Consider the following 16,845-nt stretch of genomic DNA (forward strand, 5'->3'; position numbering starts at 1 on the left):
TAGGTATAGGAAGCATCGTCGAGAAATAGGGATCCAAAATTGAAAAACGGTCTACATTATAAACAATTTATTTCGTTAGTACGTACATTTGCGCCAGCACAAAAAAAGAATCGTATTTTATAAATGAAAGTAATGCAGAGTTTCTTTTCCGAGACTAGACACATGCGTACTAGGATCCCACTACCAGTCCGTCCTTGTCCTCCTTCGTGATTGATTTTCATTTTCCGTTGTTTACCTCGACTAAACGACTCGTACTGTCCACGTCGCGAAGACAGGACAGTGGCATTGGAAACCCACAGTCAACATTTTCCTGACTATCGCGGTGGTCCTTCGATCTCCGGGAAACGTCTGACCGAATTTTTTTAACAGCAATACCATTCCGCGGCAATTGTCATCATACTCTATCGATTCGACAAAATCCGAATTGGTATATATCTTCTATCATTACACACTCGGCAAAATACCTGCTTCTTGACAATTGGTAAAACTAGAAAATTATTAATACTGTACAATGATAATAAAATTTTATCATAGATTCTGGTCAATTGGAGTTTTAGCTGCTCCAAGAATTCGGTCTACGTTTCTCGTTACTATACCAAGAGTGTTGTCGTCCCGAATTATATCGTTTTATCGTATTCACAGGGCAGTGTTAGAAGTATATGACAATGTGAGTTACGCTAGTACGTAAAAGGCAGGCACTAAGTGACTCCGCAAGCTTCGTTGCTTGTGAGCAAAGAAATCGAAACTTGACACGCACCGTCCGCGCTTTCTTTGTCCGAACGCTCGGCCGAAAACGTTACGGCACGGTGGTGCCGGCGGACTCAAAGACAAAGCGACGCAACGCAACGTTCTACTTAGCTCCTTTTCGCGAGCTCGTTCGTGCCCTAAATCTGGGGTAAGCTGTAAATGTTAACGAGACATTATGGATATTTGTGGCATTTAGGAGAGGGAAAGAAAAGGTATACCTTCGAGAATCGAGATTATTATACGAATCCGGACCATTATACTCATAAATCGCAATCGGCATCGCCTTTGTTATCACATTTGAGATTTATATTAGCACTCTACCGCTGTCGTCAACGTATCATGATTTCCGTTTGTCCACTTCGTAACGAAACGATTGCGATAATATGCAATTTGTTCGTGCTGTCGTATGTTCCAATACCTTAGAATTAAAAGAAGTAATAGTCGTTCAAAGACATAGAAACTGTTGAAGATGAGAAGTGAAGATGTTAAGTACGCGTCGAAAATAGACGATAGCAAACATAACTTCAACCGCGCACGACTCCTGCGCGGTTTCACAAATTTTCTCTCGCGTTTCACGCGTATTCGTTACAACTCTCGTTGTAATTTGCGAGCTCGTGACACCTAGGCGTTTTGATCTCGCGCAAAGTTTACAGAGGAAAGAGTTTACTCGTAAGTATACATCACCTTCGGAAAGTACAGAGATCATTTGTCGAGATGACACAAGGCTTCTTCTTGCCTTTTACCAGCGACTTTCGCGAAAGAGCCGCACGCATTTTCGCGACTGCGTTACACACTTTCATCATTGCCCGGTGCTCAAGCGGGGGGAACAACAAAACGCGTTCGTTTCATGAACGAGTAGATCCTATACTTTCTTTAAGGGTAACTACCCGCGATCTCTACAAAAATATTTCGTTCTCTTCACAGCAGCCTCAACGGCGCGTTACGTTACAGTTGTCGTTGGCATCGTCCTAAGATGAGTCGAGAATTATCTTCTACGAATTCCTTATCACTTTCTTTCTCGTCGAGCAAATAGGGTAAATCTCCTTTGCTCCTCGCGTCGCAAGTACATCGAATTTAGCTGAAAATTGAAATTCACTATGTACAATCCTGCTTCCCCGTATTACGTTTCGTCTCCTAAGACGGACGAGAATTACTACGTTAAAGAAAAAGATGGCTAACTATCCATCTAAGCGCGTGTACGCTTGTACACTGGATACAATAATTATTCTCTGTGCACCAGGCTCGTTAGTAGCGGTTTAAGTTTATATGTCGAGGTCTCTGAATGAGTTTGTTATACGAAGAAATAATTATCTAACAATCGTAATGGACGATTATTTGCATTGGTGGTTGTAGTTCACAATGGTTTTCAGAAAATGTCTAGACATACCGTTTATCAGACAACGCTCGTTGTCTTTAGATAATTTCATCTCCGATAGATTACCGAATTTTCGCCAATTAACGATTTCTCATATATCTGCTCATTATTATTTTTGAAACATTTGTGGTTTAAAGTAACGTCGAACATCCGTAAAACCCTAATAATTCTATACGTTTAGTTTGTATACTTCAACTTAGGGAGATATTTGCCCTCGAATTGCTCTCCTTGGATTGTAACAGTTTTTGGTTTTCTCAGACACCCGCGGTGGTGTTAGCAAACGCAATCATGAAAACCGCGCCTCTCTATTGATCTGTAACAGTATTGTTACAATTCACCGATGAGCGTCGCATCGTGAGGCTATAAGTGGAGATCAAAACCCGAGGAGTTATCGGATTTTTTCAATACCGCACGATTCACTCGTTCTTCTTCAGGAACGAATGGAAGATGTGGCCGACGACGTTGACGCGAATCGATTCAGTTTGCTGTCAATGATGATCTCGTCGCCGTTCCTAATGTTGTACCGATAGAGTTGCTTGTTTGGATACAGCATTTCCTCCGGTCCATACTGTGCCTTCATTTCCTAGAATTTTTAAATTTGTTCCACTTTTTTGCTGTGATATATTTCCATAACTTTGTTGTAGGATAAGGTAAATTCTTAATATTTCGCACAAAATTTCATGTACGTTAAGAATTCACGCTCGTACCTTGCGATATACCTCGAGAAATTGCAAACTTTAGATACATCCCAGGATAGGAAGGATTATTTGGAAGGGTAAAGCGATTCATATCGCAACTTCGGGTTTCTTAAAGGATCGATCAAGGTGCCAAATATTCTGCGAACAGCATTAAAATCGTTTAGTTAATACAGGACAGAACAACTCACCTGATCAACGTAGAAAAGCCTCATTCTATTGGCAGGAATTTTCACCATACTTTCCAACTTGGTTTTTAATTCAAAAACTGTCCTATATACATCTACCGACCGTACCTGAAAGCATTGTTTGTGACCAATCATCCCAATCAAATGTAAATAAAAAGTATTGCTCACGGCATGGAAATTCTTTTATTCATATCGCGAATACTTGCAAAAGTAAATACTTGAAAGACTCAATCATTTTTCGAGTCACGTATTTGGGAAAGATTATGGATCTAGTAAAAGTTTTCCGTTACGCAATACACCTGAAGTTGATGAAACCCGATACGAAATTAAATACCTCGACGAGATCTCCGTAAGTGAACGTGACCTTGACCCTTTTCTCCGGCGTCAAATCTACGTTCACCAAGGGGTCCAACTTTCCGTGAATAGCCACGAGCTCGGAATACCTGAAAATCGCAAAAGAGGGTCAAGTTGGGCACCTCCGAACGGTAAGGGAGCGCGAGCGTAGCCATGAAACCAGAATAGTCTCGGGCGAATTTGGAGGTGCCCGAAGGACAAAAACCGAGCTTGTTCACGGGGAAATTGAAATTTGCGTTAAAGACGCGTTAAAACAACTTACGGCGCGTTTGAAGAAGTATTCGAGACTCGTTCCGCGCGAGCCTTGATTATCAAAGGGGGGGGAGAAGGGAATTATCAAAACCGAACTTGGCGAGCGTTAAGAGACTTACCTTTCGGGTCGATCAGCTTCCGGTTTGTCCATGTAATAACGTATGAAGGCCCTTTCTGCGTCCTCGCGCTCCTGAGACGATATCACGCCGCCGCCGTTCAATGTCTCGACGTTTGGCAGTCGGGCTATTAATAGCTGCCGCCTCTCATGTTCCGTGTACTCCCGGGGGCTCTGGAAAATGTTAAGCGAATATAAAGCGGCGGATAAAAATTCGTGATATCTAGTATAGATTGCCACACAAATGTGATAGAGATCAATTAAATTTGGGCTATATAGTTGGATTACATTGTACCAAAGAAATGAATATAAATATTCAATTGATATTAAAACAAAAATTGCAGATATTTGCATTTTAAGGAATATCCAACATTTTTTTAGCCCGCTCTTATAGATGCGCTCCAAAATGGAACGGGTCTCTTATAGTAACAGCATAATATAATTTCCGCTTTCTTAAAATAAAATTTCTTTCAAATAACGAAACAGATTTTAACACAACGTTGTCAAGATATAAATAAAAAATATAAATCAATTCAAAAATACAACAAAGCTGTATTATGCAATTATAGATTGTAATTATAGACGTCAGTAGCTTATAGAATAGGAAACACATTCCGCGACAAAACTGATCTCTCATTGAATCGAAGGCTACTTCGCATGTTACGCACGTTTAATTAGCACAGTGACGCGTGTCAGTTTATTTAGTTCCGGTTCCCACACATGAAACAACAAGATTCCTTTTGAACACAAACAGCGAGTTTTGTTTATTTCACATTCGTCTATTAATATCAAATTCTCTTAACACGACCGTGTTTGGAAGTGCCAATATAGGGAGTGCTTGCAGAGAGTTTATTAATTCCAAGAACTTGTTTTCGAAGCGCACGTGGCATTAATCTATGAGCATATGCTTGTTTAAGCATGTGCCAAGATTCAATTGCTGCATGTCCACGCGAAAAGATCTCTTACACTGGGGGACACATCATTTCTCACGTAATACTAACGGCTGTGGCAGTTTTGAGATGCGAGGAATTAAACACGTGTCTCTAATCTATATATCGTCAAGCGTGCTCAGACTTCATACTTTGATGCACTTTGAGAATGAAATGAGCCATTGATTTCAGAATGGTACACTCGTATCGTATTTCGTATTTTGATCTTTCATGGGATAAATTTACTCTACGTCGCGGTAACGAATATTATTCCCACATATAGCAAATAACTAATTCCAATTATTGCTTGTGTCGTCATTGTCTTTGGTTGATTCCTATCTCCCCGAGATTCTCTTGTACTTTACATTTTAAAAAATGTGTCGCACAGGCGATGCAAAGATTTGAGTATCCACCTTTAAGTAATATTTTTATTTAATATATATCTATCCATTTATATATATATATATATATATATATATATATATATATATATATAATTAATATTATACAATACATTTTTTTTTAGAAGAAATAAGAAGTCTATTGTTCATATTAAGCATGAAATCGATTCCGGCTCGTTATCCTTCTTTAATCGAGTCACGTGCGAAATCAAGATGCGTCAATCAAAATATTTTCTGACGACGAACGTATAATGCGAGACAAGCTTCGATTTTCGATCGTCGAAGAGATTGAAAACCACTCACCTCGAAAAGCGGGCAGCCTTGGATCCTGAGCGACTTCAGCGCGGGAAACCTGGCGAGCCTTTCGACCTCGTCCCAAGCCGATAGCAGGGTACCGTTCACGTTTAAGAATCTGAGCATTCTGAAGGGATCGTGGGGCGACTTAATGGTTGTCCCATTGGATTCCGACTTCGACTCAGATCTTTCGTAGTTGACCTTGCTCTCAAATATCCTATTTCCTTTATCGTCCGTCGACGAGGTATGTTCATCCGCGTCTAAGTGATTCATGTTTTCGTTATCCTGCCCGTGACCTTCTTCTTTCGTTCGGCGGCCATCCTCGCTCGGCAAATTCCGATTTTCTTCCAAACCAAGCGATCTGATCGGGCATTCGGCGAGGACAAGGCTCTTCAAATTTGGAAATAGATACCTGGAGAAGCGTACAGGGTACAGCGCCCAATGACAAATCTTTCGGAATAACAACTTATCGAACAAATTTTATTTTACATTACTAAAGAAACTGATCGATTTTCTAATTATTAGCATTAAAACGATATCGCGTGAGACTCACCCTAGCTTCGAGATCTCGTTCCAAACTTCCACCGGATTGCCGGTGAAGTGCAATTTCTTCAGCGCCGGATTCGCGTTTTCCGGCTTTTGATAATCCAGGTCCACCGTTTTGTACTCGTTCAAGGACAAGTGAAGTTCCTCCAGATTGCGCAAGTGCCGTACCAGTCCCTGCACCGTCGACCAGGACACCCTCGTGCCATTGAGCACGAGATTCCTCAGAAAATCGTAGTTACCATGCTTGATCTCCAGCACCTCCGCGAGGCAGTTGAAACTCAAGTTCACGAACTTGATCTTGGGCATGTGCTGCAGGATGTCGAATACCTCCGTCCATTGCGACAGCTTATTCTGCGCCAGGTCAAGCTCCTCGACGTTCTTGCACTTGCTGCGAAGCTTCTCGGCGTCGTTGCCCGCCGACTCGATGTCGCAGTCCTGGAGCACCAATAGCGCCGGCACCGTGTGTCGTGGGGATTTCTTGGGGATGAAGATGCTCACCGACAGGGCGGCTTTGGGCGAGCCAGACTCCGCTTCATCGTCCGTCAACGAGCAGTCCGTCGTTGAGCTGCCGTACTTAAGCTCTAATGCTTCCAGCAACGACGGCATGTTTACTGCATTCTGGAACATTACGAGACGCTTATTTATCTTTGCAGTGATTTAAAGGCTGCTTGTCAGCATCATTATTATTAAATCGATTGTTATTTTTCGCATCCAATAAATTGCAGGAGCATTATTTTCGAATAATTTTTACGGAAGATCGGGACGGTCATTTAAAGAGTAGAAGATCGTACGGAGATTTCTGTCTGAAAATAAATTCAGTTTCTTAGGATGACCATGGAAATACAAATGCAAGTAAATGTCCACCCTGTCGGCGAAATAACACAAAGCACCGTCGCTAACCGCGGGAATAGAAAAGGAAGGAAAAGGGAGAGAGAGAGAGAAGGAAAAACCTCCGCGAGCCGGTCATCTTCGAGACATGTAGAATCTGGTCTCGCCATATCCGCTAAGGTCACGCTATTGTCTTTTTGCGCAGCGGCCAAGAACCAGTACCGGTTCTCTCTAGCAGCCGACAAAACGATTCTTCGCGATCGCGTCTCGGCTCGGCTCGCCCACGCGCGTGCCAAGCATTCAGAGACAACTTGAGACAATCCTGAACCTGTCCTGTCGACGAGCCCATGTTGACTGAGAAAAATTATACCCCTGACGAAAAGTTAACGATTACTATTGTTGCGCCTGCATGAAAGAAAAAGAGATATTTCGATATACGCTGGAAGTTGAGTTCGACTTGGATGTACAATCCCCGAGCGGATAGTTGAGTTTAGGATTTTAAATCTGTCCCGGGACCCTTTTAGTAATCGAGATGTAATATAAGAAACGAACCGAACGAAATAAACTAGAGAACTTTCTTTCCGAAGAGGTACTCTATAGCGTATAACAATTCTCCTGAAACTAATTCTATATCATTATCATTAAATAATCGTAGAGCTCTCTTGAGCGTCACTTCAAGTCTCGCAGTCCCATCCGCAGCGTTTAAATTAATCGCGTTATAGAAAAGGTTTTCGACGACTTTCCACCTATCGTTATAACATCGCGATTTCTCGAACGCGGTGATGACAGGTGTACGACAACGTGGTTCGGACGGGCTTTCCGATTTATTACGGTTATTAATGCGTAGTCGGATTGCCACGTCTTCACGATCGGCGATAAACGTCTTTCTACGCGCGCTATATACGGCGACTCGGTCGTTCGATGCGTCTTCACTGTGCAATGACGACCGCCATTCGACCATCTTCCACGTGTTGCAACGCCATTACATATCTGGACTCTAATGTACGCGATTAAAGGTATTCCCGTTATTACCAGGGGATCTCGAGGTGACTTTTGCATTTCTATTCGCGAAAGTATAACGAACGAGTGTCCGACACGACTCGGATATATATCTAGACCTGTTCTCGAGCTGTTCGTCGACACAGGAACGAGATGTTTTCCTTATTATATATCGCTGCATCGTTCTCTCTCTCTCTCTCTCTCTCTCTCTCTCTCTCTCTCTCTCTCTCTCTCTCTCTCTCTCTCTCTCGTATATACATGCGATATCTCTGTCACAAAATTCTGATAAAATATAATGACGACAGATTGACGTAATAGATCGACGCGACTCGTGAGATTACGAGCTCGCTCGCAATACGGAAGACTGTTACGTTAGTTTGGCGAGAGTCGCGCGTAACACGTAAGGAACCATTCTCGTTTTTTTTTTTGCTGGACACACGCCAAATTGCATTTACATAAGAAAGACATTACGGATACATCGCGTCCTACTAATTTGCTGTTTCATACAAGTCGTTGGGGCTAAATATAATTCATGCAAATCTACGACCTACATAAATAATTCATCGTCGTACAATGTATGATGAAACGTTTTGACTTCTATTATTCCGGAAGGTCTTATTCAGCTCGAGCTCGCGCGGCTTTAATCGTCGTCCGCGAGGAAAAGAAAGCATTTGTATGAAATAAAAGGCCAAATACGTTTAACGAGAAGAAAAGAAAGGAGAGTATGGCGAGACGAGAAACTTTTTCGAAACAATATAGATGTCATATATACGAATGAAACGAAAGCCGCGGTGCTCGTTCACCATCTCGCCGGAAATTCGGACACGGTTCTTTACGCGCGGCCCAACACGCGCGGCTGGAGCGGTACAAAACCAGGCGGGTGTGTTGTACGTCGAACGTCAGATCGCGAGGAGTTAATTCGGGACGCGCTAGTTTCGAGCCGCGCGGCGCGCGGCGATCCCCGTGAAGTCGAAGGCGCGAACGACGGGCGGCGCGGCGTCCGTTGATCGACGTCGAGCGGACACGGCTGCTGCCGGCTCGGATCGAATAAGATGTGACTGGCCTAGAAGCAGCAAATTGGTCTAACCGCGGTTACCCTCCGCGCTTCCCCTGAGCGTAACAGCGGCGATATCGGTTCAACGGCCATGCGAAATTAACTTTCTCCGCTCCGCGGCTTCGCGAGCGCGTCCAAGAAAGAGACCAGAACGAGAAGGAAAGAGAGAGAAAGAGTGGGTCTCTGTAGCAAGACCCCGCGTGCATCGCACCGCGTTAACGGGCGCATTGGAGTCGTGACGGAGGCGCGCGTTTGCTCTATCACAACGGGATACCGGGAGTCGCGAAAGTCCGCAACGGTCAGTGGACGCGTCTCTGAGGATTGCCTGTTTCTGTCGTGAAGCGAGTCCGCCGCCGAGAAACGCGTACAACACCGACGCGTTTGTTCGCGAATTACGATCTTACGCTTGCGCACGCGATGACAAACGTATATATACAATATATCTGCGCAATCGGAATCAATTTATTCCCTGTCGAGAACGTAAGTATATGATAATATCGCGAAGAAATCTCGCATGGAAATTAATTTCAATGCGCGGCACTTAATACAAGCGCTTTAACGTAAACGACGGAAGGACAAGAACTCGTGAGGATTTTTAATTGCAATTGCCACATGTGAGAATAATTTACACGCGATAAACGATTGCGTATTTCCTAGAGCGTTTATCGCTTAATCGTGGCGCTTTTAGATTCGCCCGTGAAATCACGCTGCTTACAAATCGCGCGCACATCCGCGACCGGCAACGAAATAGAAAAGCAAGAGTGAAACGCCGCGTGCGTGGCTCTAAACACAGCCTTTTACGATTTACGGAAGCCGCCGCGCCGCGAGTATGGGATACGGATTGTACATACGAGCCAAGATTCACTCTCTACAGTTTGTGTAATTTCACGCTGGACGCAGATGTGTTTCGATTCACGAGATAGGGGGCATTTCGTTATGACCGCCGAAAGCGGAGTCCGAGCTCCGAGCAATTGTGAGATTCAGACTGGAATTTATGTGGGACGCCGATTCGCAAACTATACAATTTCACACACGCACACACACACGTGTACACGAAACATAAATAAAAAGCATATCTAAATAGCTTATCGTTTTTATACAACTCTCGTGGACGAGAGCAATAAAATAAAAGACTTTAAATGTACGTTAATCATCAGGCATTAATAATTAAACACGTGGACTGACACTCTTGCAGAAATAATAGAATACTTAAATTAATTATATATATATTTCTATTTTTGAAAAAAATAGAAATACAAGATAAATATGACGGACTGCAATAAAAACGGCTTATCTTGTATTGAAAGATTCATACCTAATTCATATACACGGTAAAACCTTTAAAGATTAAAAACAACCGAGAGATTGAACGCAAGAGGCTTCGGTGGACATATATACTTTCGCATCTAGATAATTTTCCAGTTAATTTTATCCTGGCGGAAGAATTAAACGAGCCAGGCAAAATGAGAATTGCGCGAAGAGAAAACCGCGAGCAGGACATTGATAGGCACATAGTAGGTAGTTATAACGTATGCAACGTTTGCGAGCGGCAGACTGGCAATCAGCTGAGTCGCGAGGCTTGAACGGTATCAAGTGAACCTACTTACTACAGCTGTCCCGTTCTCTCTCTCTCTCTCTCTCTCTCTCTCTCTCTCTCTCTCTCTCTCTCTCTCTCTCTCTCTCTCTCTCGCGCGCGCGCGCGCGCGCGCGGTGGCCACGCGTAACGTAACGCTAAATATACGACCGGTGTGGTGACGGTTACGAAATATGTCAGCGAGAATCGTCGGCGCAGTGGGTCAGTCGGGTTGCGTTTGCATGCGGTGCGTGAGCGCCGGAAAAGACGCGCGGCTGACCTTCTCCGTGATATTCCCCTCGTAAACATCGAGAGAGATAAAGCGCTCCCTGGCCTTACGCCGCGAGGACAATTTCCGAAAAAGCCCAGTTGAGATAAGTCCTAAAAATCTCAAGTGAATTAATTTCCCCGAAACAAGAGCGAGCAAATTGCAAAGCCGCCTGGGCGTAGAACGATTAAGCTAGATTTATCTTTCGACCCTCTTTCGTTTCGCGCTAAGTACCACACTCCCAGAGATCTCAGGGTCGGCGTGAAAGCGCGAAATAAATTTAAATCCGCGATCGACGACACGATAAACTTTCAGAATTTAAAAACGGAACCGAGGTTGAAGAGGCTTCAATGAATATACATATATATATTTTCGCATTGAAATTTTGTTGTACCCAATCCGTTACGCGGAATTCATCTCTAGGGACCCGCTGTTGGTTCCAACTGCGTTGTATCTAAAGTGTCATTGTGCAAAATGCAAATAATGCAGTAAAATAACTCGATTAGTTGCTCGCGAGACATTCGTACGCGCAAAAAGGACCTGTTTGTAAAAAAAAAAAAAAAGAAAAAAAACAGAAAGAGAAAGAAAGAGAGAGACAGAGACAGAGAGCGATGATGTATGTACCATCGCTAACGTTGTGTCGCCTCCTCTCCTTCCCGCCCCTCTTCTCCTTTTGTCTCTTCCGAGGGGACGCTGCGACGCTGCGTCGCGGAAATGAAACAGCGGATTAGGTAAGCGAGGGAGCTTCGACGCGGCGCGTCGTGTCCTTTCACCGGTCGCGAAATGAGAGCTAAAAGCGCGAAACGCGTCGGAGCGAAACGCCACTTTTCCGCCTCGGCGTCTGAAAACATTGACGAAAGTCCGGCCGGCTCCTCTGCTGCGCAAGTTGCGAGCCGAGACTGCCGACTGCCGAGTGCCGAGAGCTCGCGGAATATTACTAGCTTCCTCAAGGTTGCTCGCGCGACCCGAGCCGAGACTCGAGAGCGCATTGTGTGAATGCATACGTACCAGTATACCTATATATATATCTCTCTCTCCTGCCTTTGCCCGCCTCTGTCCGCACCTTTGTTGCATCAGGCCTGATCGGGCCGTGCGGAACGCGAACTCTGAAGTCGCTGTCGCTCGCAATTCGATCAGCGAGAGAACGTTAGATATCTTTTGTGCGACACGTATAATTGTTGAAGTTACGTTAAATGCGCAGCTTAAAAACCGGCACGATACAGAGTTCCGGAGGACACCGATAAGTTTCACGTTTCTTATCATTCGTAGGCTGCGTTCCGATATTCACTGTCGTCGGTACTGAAAATCTATAGTTTACATAACGTACACTATAGATTTTCAGTACCGACGACAGTGAATATCGGAACGCAGCCATATTCTGTTGTTGCGTCGCGCCAAGATAACGGAATGTCTCTTCTATAATATTTGAATGAACACACAAACCTATCAATGCAAGTAAAAATAATAAATTTACTCGTGGATCTCTGGGGTAAAATTTTTCTGGAGTCTGCAACACACAACGCAGCTGCCATTATCAACAATAATCGATAAGTGGTATCTTCGATCGCGCTTGCCTCGCTTGCCATATAATCAACTTCGGAAGCATCCCGTACACAATTAGACGATGTGCTCTCAGCGCTCTTTCTCTCGGTTTCTTTCTCGACTCCTAAAAACACCTCGCATCGGCGCGCGGCAATTAAATCGATGTGTATGAGAAAGCGGCGCCGAGACGAGAAAGATATATATACAGAGCGTCGTGGAGAAGATCACAGAGAGAAAGAGCGCGATTTTTCAATGACAGATCCCCCGATAGATGCAAATTCCACTTCTTTTCGTGAAAAAGTCGAATTTAATCCTCGGCCCAGAGCCCGTTAATTTTTAAAACACGCGGGATCTACAAAGACCGTTCACGGTCCGACGTTTGCAGAACAATCGTGCCACATTGAAGTGCTGCGCAGTAGTTCTGGAACACCTGGTGTATACCGGATGGACCGTTCACTGGAACGCTATACGTCGCGGCGGACTTCTCTCTCCTTTTCGAGCTCGGCTAGAGAGCTGCGCGTTTTAACGGCAGCTTACTCCGCTGTGTCGCAGATCAAACGTTGGCCTTTATGCGGGCGTTACGCGCGACAGCCACGACGGCGATTGCGGTCAACCGTGTATTTATAAGTACGTCACATATGTGTCGCAATCGCCAACACGTTACAAATGAAATTTTATCAAACGAGCGCAAATCGAAGTTTTCCGCTATCTTTTCATCGAGATAACCAAATCGTCGCGTTTCACCACGAAACGCAAAAACAATCGGATGTTTTATCGGTGCCAGTGAAGTATTTGGCAACAATAATTGCGCCGTGATTGCGTATATTAATTCTCCGATAATTAGTCCTGCCCGATGACTCAGTGCTCTTATCGTTCTTGTTTTCACTTATCTACGTTGCCTGATGCCAGATTTCAATTTCGCTGCATTCGACGTATACCTGTGTGTATACGGCGTTAGAAACAAATGCGCTTTCGGCCTAAGGCGGAATCCACTTTCTTTACCTCGCGAGGAGCAACACGGGAAGTTTCGAATATTCATCCGGCAGAAAATCTTACGGAGTCACGCTATCGTAAGCGAAAAATCAGTATCAGCGGGCAAGATTTCTTCAGCGCTCGCTAACGAGAGTGTTCGTTCTGGTTGCACCTAATCCGCGATTTGCTCGACTATCTCTGGCTCGTTTACCGATGAAATAAAACTGACGATATTTTATTGAGAGGATTCAACATTCCACGTATTATTAACGATTACCGTAATGTGTTTTTCACGAGTACATTACTGATTTCGACTTTTTTCGTATTAAAGGAAAGGTTTCTTGTAAAAATGAGGATTGCAGAGCCAGACACGTCGAAAACGTTATCTGGAACCTCGTTGATGTCTATAGCAATGATCGATGACGCGATATCGCACGATGCAGCTACCTACATCTCGCTACTTTTACTATGGCAATCGAATATGATGGGTATTACACTATTATTCCAAACGACTTTATTATGCATTCGCGTCTCTCTCTCTCTCGTTTACATAATATCTCACCAACTGAAACTGCGTGCAAAAAGCTGTTTAATGCGCCGCGAGGATAGACTTCGTTGCACAAGGGCATTAAATCATCGCGAATGAAAGGACTGCTGTCAATGGAACGTGAAACTGATCAAATCTCAAACGCGTCTTAAAGCGCAACTCTACGCGTTTCGAAACGATGTGCCGTAAATGTCGGAATAATTTGCAAATTATCACAAATTATCACACTTCAGCGATATATTCCGCGGTATTCCGCATTAAAATGCGCTCTCCAAAAATTTGCAGATTTTACATTCTGCATAACTTTCACCTTTTTTGATTTTGTAATTTAATTTGAAATAACGAATTACCACATTGTACGACGCGCGACCGAGTATTCTCATTGCGCAACAGGAAGGGAGAAAATGTGGGAACGTCTGTTTTTCCTTATTCTTATCCGTGACTTATCTCGCTATTGCCGATATCGCAATAAATTCAATGCTAATTGCCCCTCTCGATTAAAATATACGCGGTGTCCGTCAATCTTTAAGACGCATCGGAACCGAGTTGCGCGAAATCTGTAATTAAGCGTGAATTATTCCTTTCCCATTTCGACCTTGTAAGCCAAGGTTGCGTAGGAGTATGCATTCTTTGTCTCCTCCTTCTTTATCTCGTGGAAGTGCAATCGTATAGAATTTGTTAAACGATTGAACGAGGCGGTCCTAAGCTGACACACGTTGGAATCCGATTACGCGCGTGACGATCGAGCGCAAAGAGACGTCTTTGCCAGTAAACGATTTCGCTGAAAGTTGCGTAAGCCGTTAGAATACAATGACACGAATATACGAATGAAGACCGACGCAAGCTCCAATGTTATCTATCTGGAACATTTCTCAAATTATAAACTATTAATGTTATAAACTGTTAATGTGACTATTAAAAGTTACGAGCTATTACATAAATTATATATATTTCAGCTGCACAGTCGTAGGCGTCTACTTTCTACTTCGTTTAAATATTATGCAACGTATACCGCGGAGTTTTGCTCACAGTGAATGATCCTAGTAAAATCGCTTTGGAGAAATATAATTTCCGGCGTTTATAATAATAAAAACGCCGAATTAATCGCGTAACACGAGATTTACGATAATTTTCGAAAATTTTACACGCGAACGGAGGAATCTCAGTCCTCTGGACAAAAGGGAGAAGAAAAAAAAGAGAAGGGTATTCGGTTTTAACGAATGAAAGTTAACGGAAAGGTGGTTTCTCCGTTGCAATCATAAACGAAAATAGTGCAATCGATTTACAGTCCAGCAATAGCCGAGCCCATTGCAAAACAGGACGATTGGGATATAAAACGTAGATATAAGAAGCAGAAATCGACCATGCACGACGTGTTTTTGTGTTCTCTCTTTTCTCTTACATATATATATATATATATATATATATATATATATATCTTAATAGTTTAATATATCACCGAGAGAATGACCGCGAACGAGCACGATTGTGTAAAGTCATAGGATAAAAAGCTATAATATTCACGTTTCGCGGTCAGGAAGGTCTTGCAATATATGTCATTTATATTGCGACAAATTTAAAAATTCGTTATAAGGTATACGAGGCAAAAACGCAGTTGTTTATTCTTTCGTAAAAATAATTTAGCTATCGCAAAAGATAATTACAGAAATTTTGCGCGACACTGAAATCTCATGGAGGAATGATCAAATTGCATTATACGGCACCATGTTGTTTCTTTTTTTCTAAACTGCATTCTCATTTAGGCATTTATACCTGCGTTTTACAATAAGAAAAAACCGAGTGTCATTGTTCCATTGTCACTGTTTCGCCGTCAGCCGTCGTGAAAAAAAAGGCGACGACAGACGTCAGACGTCGATACTAACTGAATCACCCTGTAGAACAACGTGAGTTGCACGTCGCTTCCCGGCGGCATCTTGTAGATCTAATTGTCGATACCGCTCGACGGATGTGTAATCAGCGAAGAGCCGATATATTATAGCTCTCTCCTACAGTAAACCGCGGCGGCTACGATTTACGTCGCCACCGTTCGACGATGACGCGCGACCGCGCGAGTACGAGGAACGAGCCCCACCGCCGGGAGGGGATTCCCACGCAGAAACCCGCGCGCGGATCTTATCCATTACCCATTACACATGCGTCGCACGGTATCGGCGATTGAAGCCATAATCCATATCGTCCGATATCTTTGGTTTGTCGAAAAAAAAAAAACCTGGGCGCGCGCATCGTGCCCGCGTTGTTCGGCCACGTTGGTGTCTAGATACGAACGCGACATCGGCCGCGTTGCGCGTTGCGCGTCGACCGTCGAGCGCACCGCTTCCGTATGGCGCAATTGGCGCAGGGCGCGAGCGCGGAAGTCTCTCGTCTCTCGTCTCTCCCGTCGCCCGACGGGGAGATACGTAAGAGTAATCCCTCGAGAAAGGGTTGTTGTAAAAATCCGACGCGTCTCGAAAATCGTGTCAAGGACCAGGCGGGCACGGGACGGGAGGGTGGGAAACCGAGCGTCCGCCTGGCCCTGGCGACGCCAACACGTCGCTTATTTATTTTTACTCACTGTTTGCGCGCCGCCCTTCGGACCTCGGGCCGCCGCTCCGCGTTCGCCGTGGTCGGTGCGCCGCGGTGGCCGCGGTGGCCGCGGTTGCCGTCGGAATATATATAGTCGCACACTCTCCGAGGACTTTATTTCCCTCGCACACGGCCCAATGCGGCGGAGCCAGGCGAGCTGAGACGATCTACCCGCGGGTCACGGCACGGCGGCGTCGCGCGGGCTCGAACGTGCGTCGTCCGTCGTCGTCGTTGTTGGCGTCGATGTCGATGCCGTCGATCGTCGATCTCTCGAGCGGAGAACGAGTGGCGTCGCGCGCGAACGCGCCGTTCGCCATCCAGCGTTGAACTGGCTCTGGCTCCTTTGTTTAGTAAACAGAAACAGCTGAGCGCGCGGGGCCGACGGTGGAGGTGGTGGTGGCGGCGGCGATGGAAGCGGCGGCCGCGGCGGGACCACGGTACTCCGGGTACTCGCCCCGCTCGCCCGTACCGCGTACCGTACGTTATCGACCGCATCACGCGTGCGCGATGCCCGCCGACCGCGGTCACGTGGTCCCGCCACTGGCTGGCGGTCGTCGCGGTACTTACTTCCGCGACCGACGAT

The 16,845-nt window shown here is 44.8% G+C and overlaps 1 protein-coding gene across 2 annotated transcripts; it reads right to left on the reverse strand.

Moving 5' to 3' along the window:
* Positions 1-52: 52 nt before the first annotated feature.
* Positions 53-16,627, reverse strand: Mlt (tubulin folding cofactor E like protein mlt). Of its 2 annotated transcripts, XM_077400585.1 has the most exons (8): positions 16,252-16,627; positions 5,904-6,514; positions 5,360-5,762; positions 3,731-3,900; positions 3,340-3,448; positions 3,009-3,113; positions 2,531-2,705; positions 53-1,825 (listed from the first exon to the last, which is right to left on the reverse strand). In XM_077400585.1, the coding sequence occupies exons 2-7, from the start codon at positions 6,500-6,502 to the stop codon at positions 2,553-2,555; spliced, it is 1,539 nt and encodes a 512-aa protein (XP_077256711.1). In that variant the 5' UTR covers positions 6,503-6,514; positions 16,252-16,627; the 3' UTR covers positions 53-1,825; positions 2,531-2,552. The 2 variants fall into 2 exon arrangements, with proteins under 2 accessions (XP_077256711.1, XP_077256708.1); XM_077400582.1 differs by having other exon boundaries at positions 53-2,705; positions 16,252-16,625.
* Between the last annotated feature and the right edge of the window lie 218 nt (positions 16,628-16,845).

The sequence above is a fragment of the Temnothorax americanus genome, unplaced genomic scaffold (assembly GCF_048541705.1).
Source record: "Temnothorax americanus isolate GAGA-0224 unplaced genomic scaffold, ASM4854170v1 Scaffold1, whole genome shotgun sequence".
NCBI classification, from domain to species: Eukaryota; Metazoa; Arthropoda; class Insecta; order Hymenoptera; family Formicidae; genus Temnothorax; species Temnothorax americanus.

Excerpts from the sequence above, each read along its gene's own strand:
- Mlt (XM_077400585.1), bottom strand. The coding sequence starts at position 6,502 with ATGCCGTCGTTGCTGGAAGCATTAGAGCTTAAGTACGGCAGCTCAACG. Across the intron at positions 5,763-5,903 it reads AACGAGATCTCGAAGCTAGG|GTATCTATTTCCAAATTTGA; the intron begins GTGAGTCTCACG and ends ACGCTTCTCCAG. Across the intron at positions 3,449-3,730 it reads GAAGCTGATCGACCCGAAAG|GTATTCCGAGCTCGTGGCTA; the intron begins GTAAGTCTCTTA and ends TGCGATTTTCAG.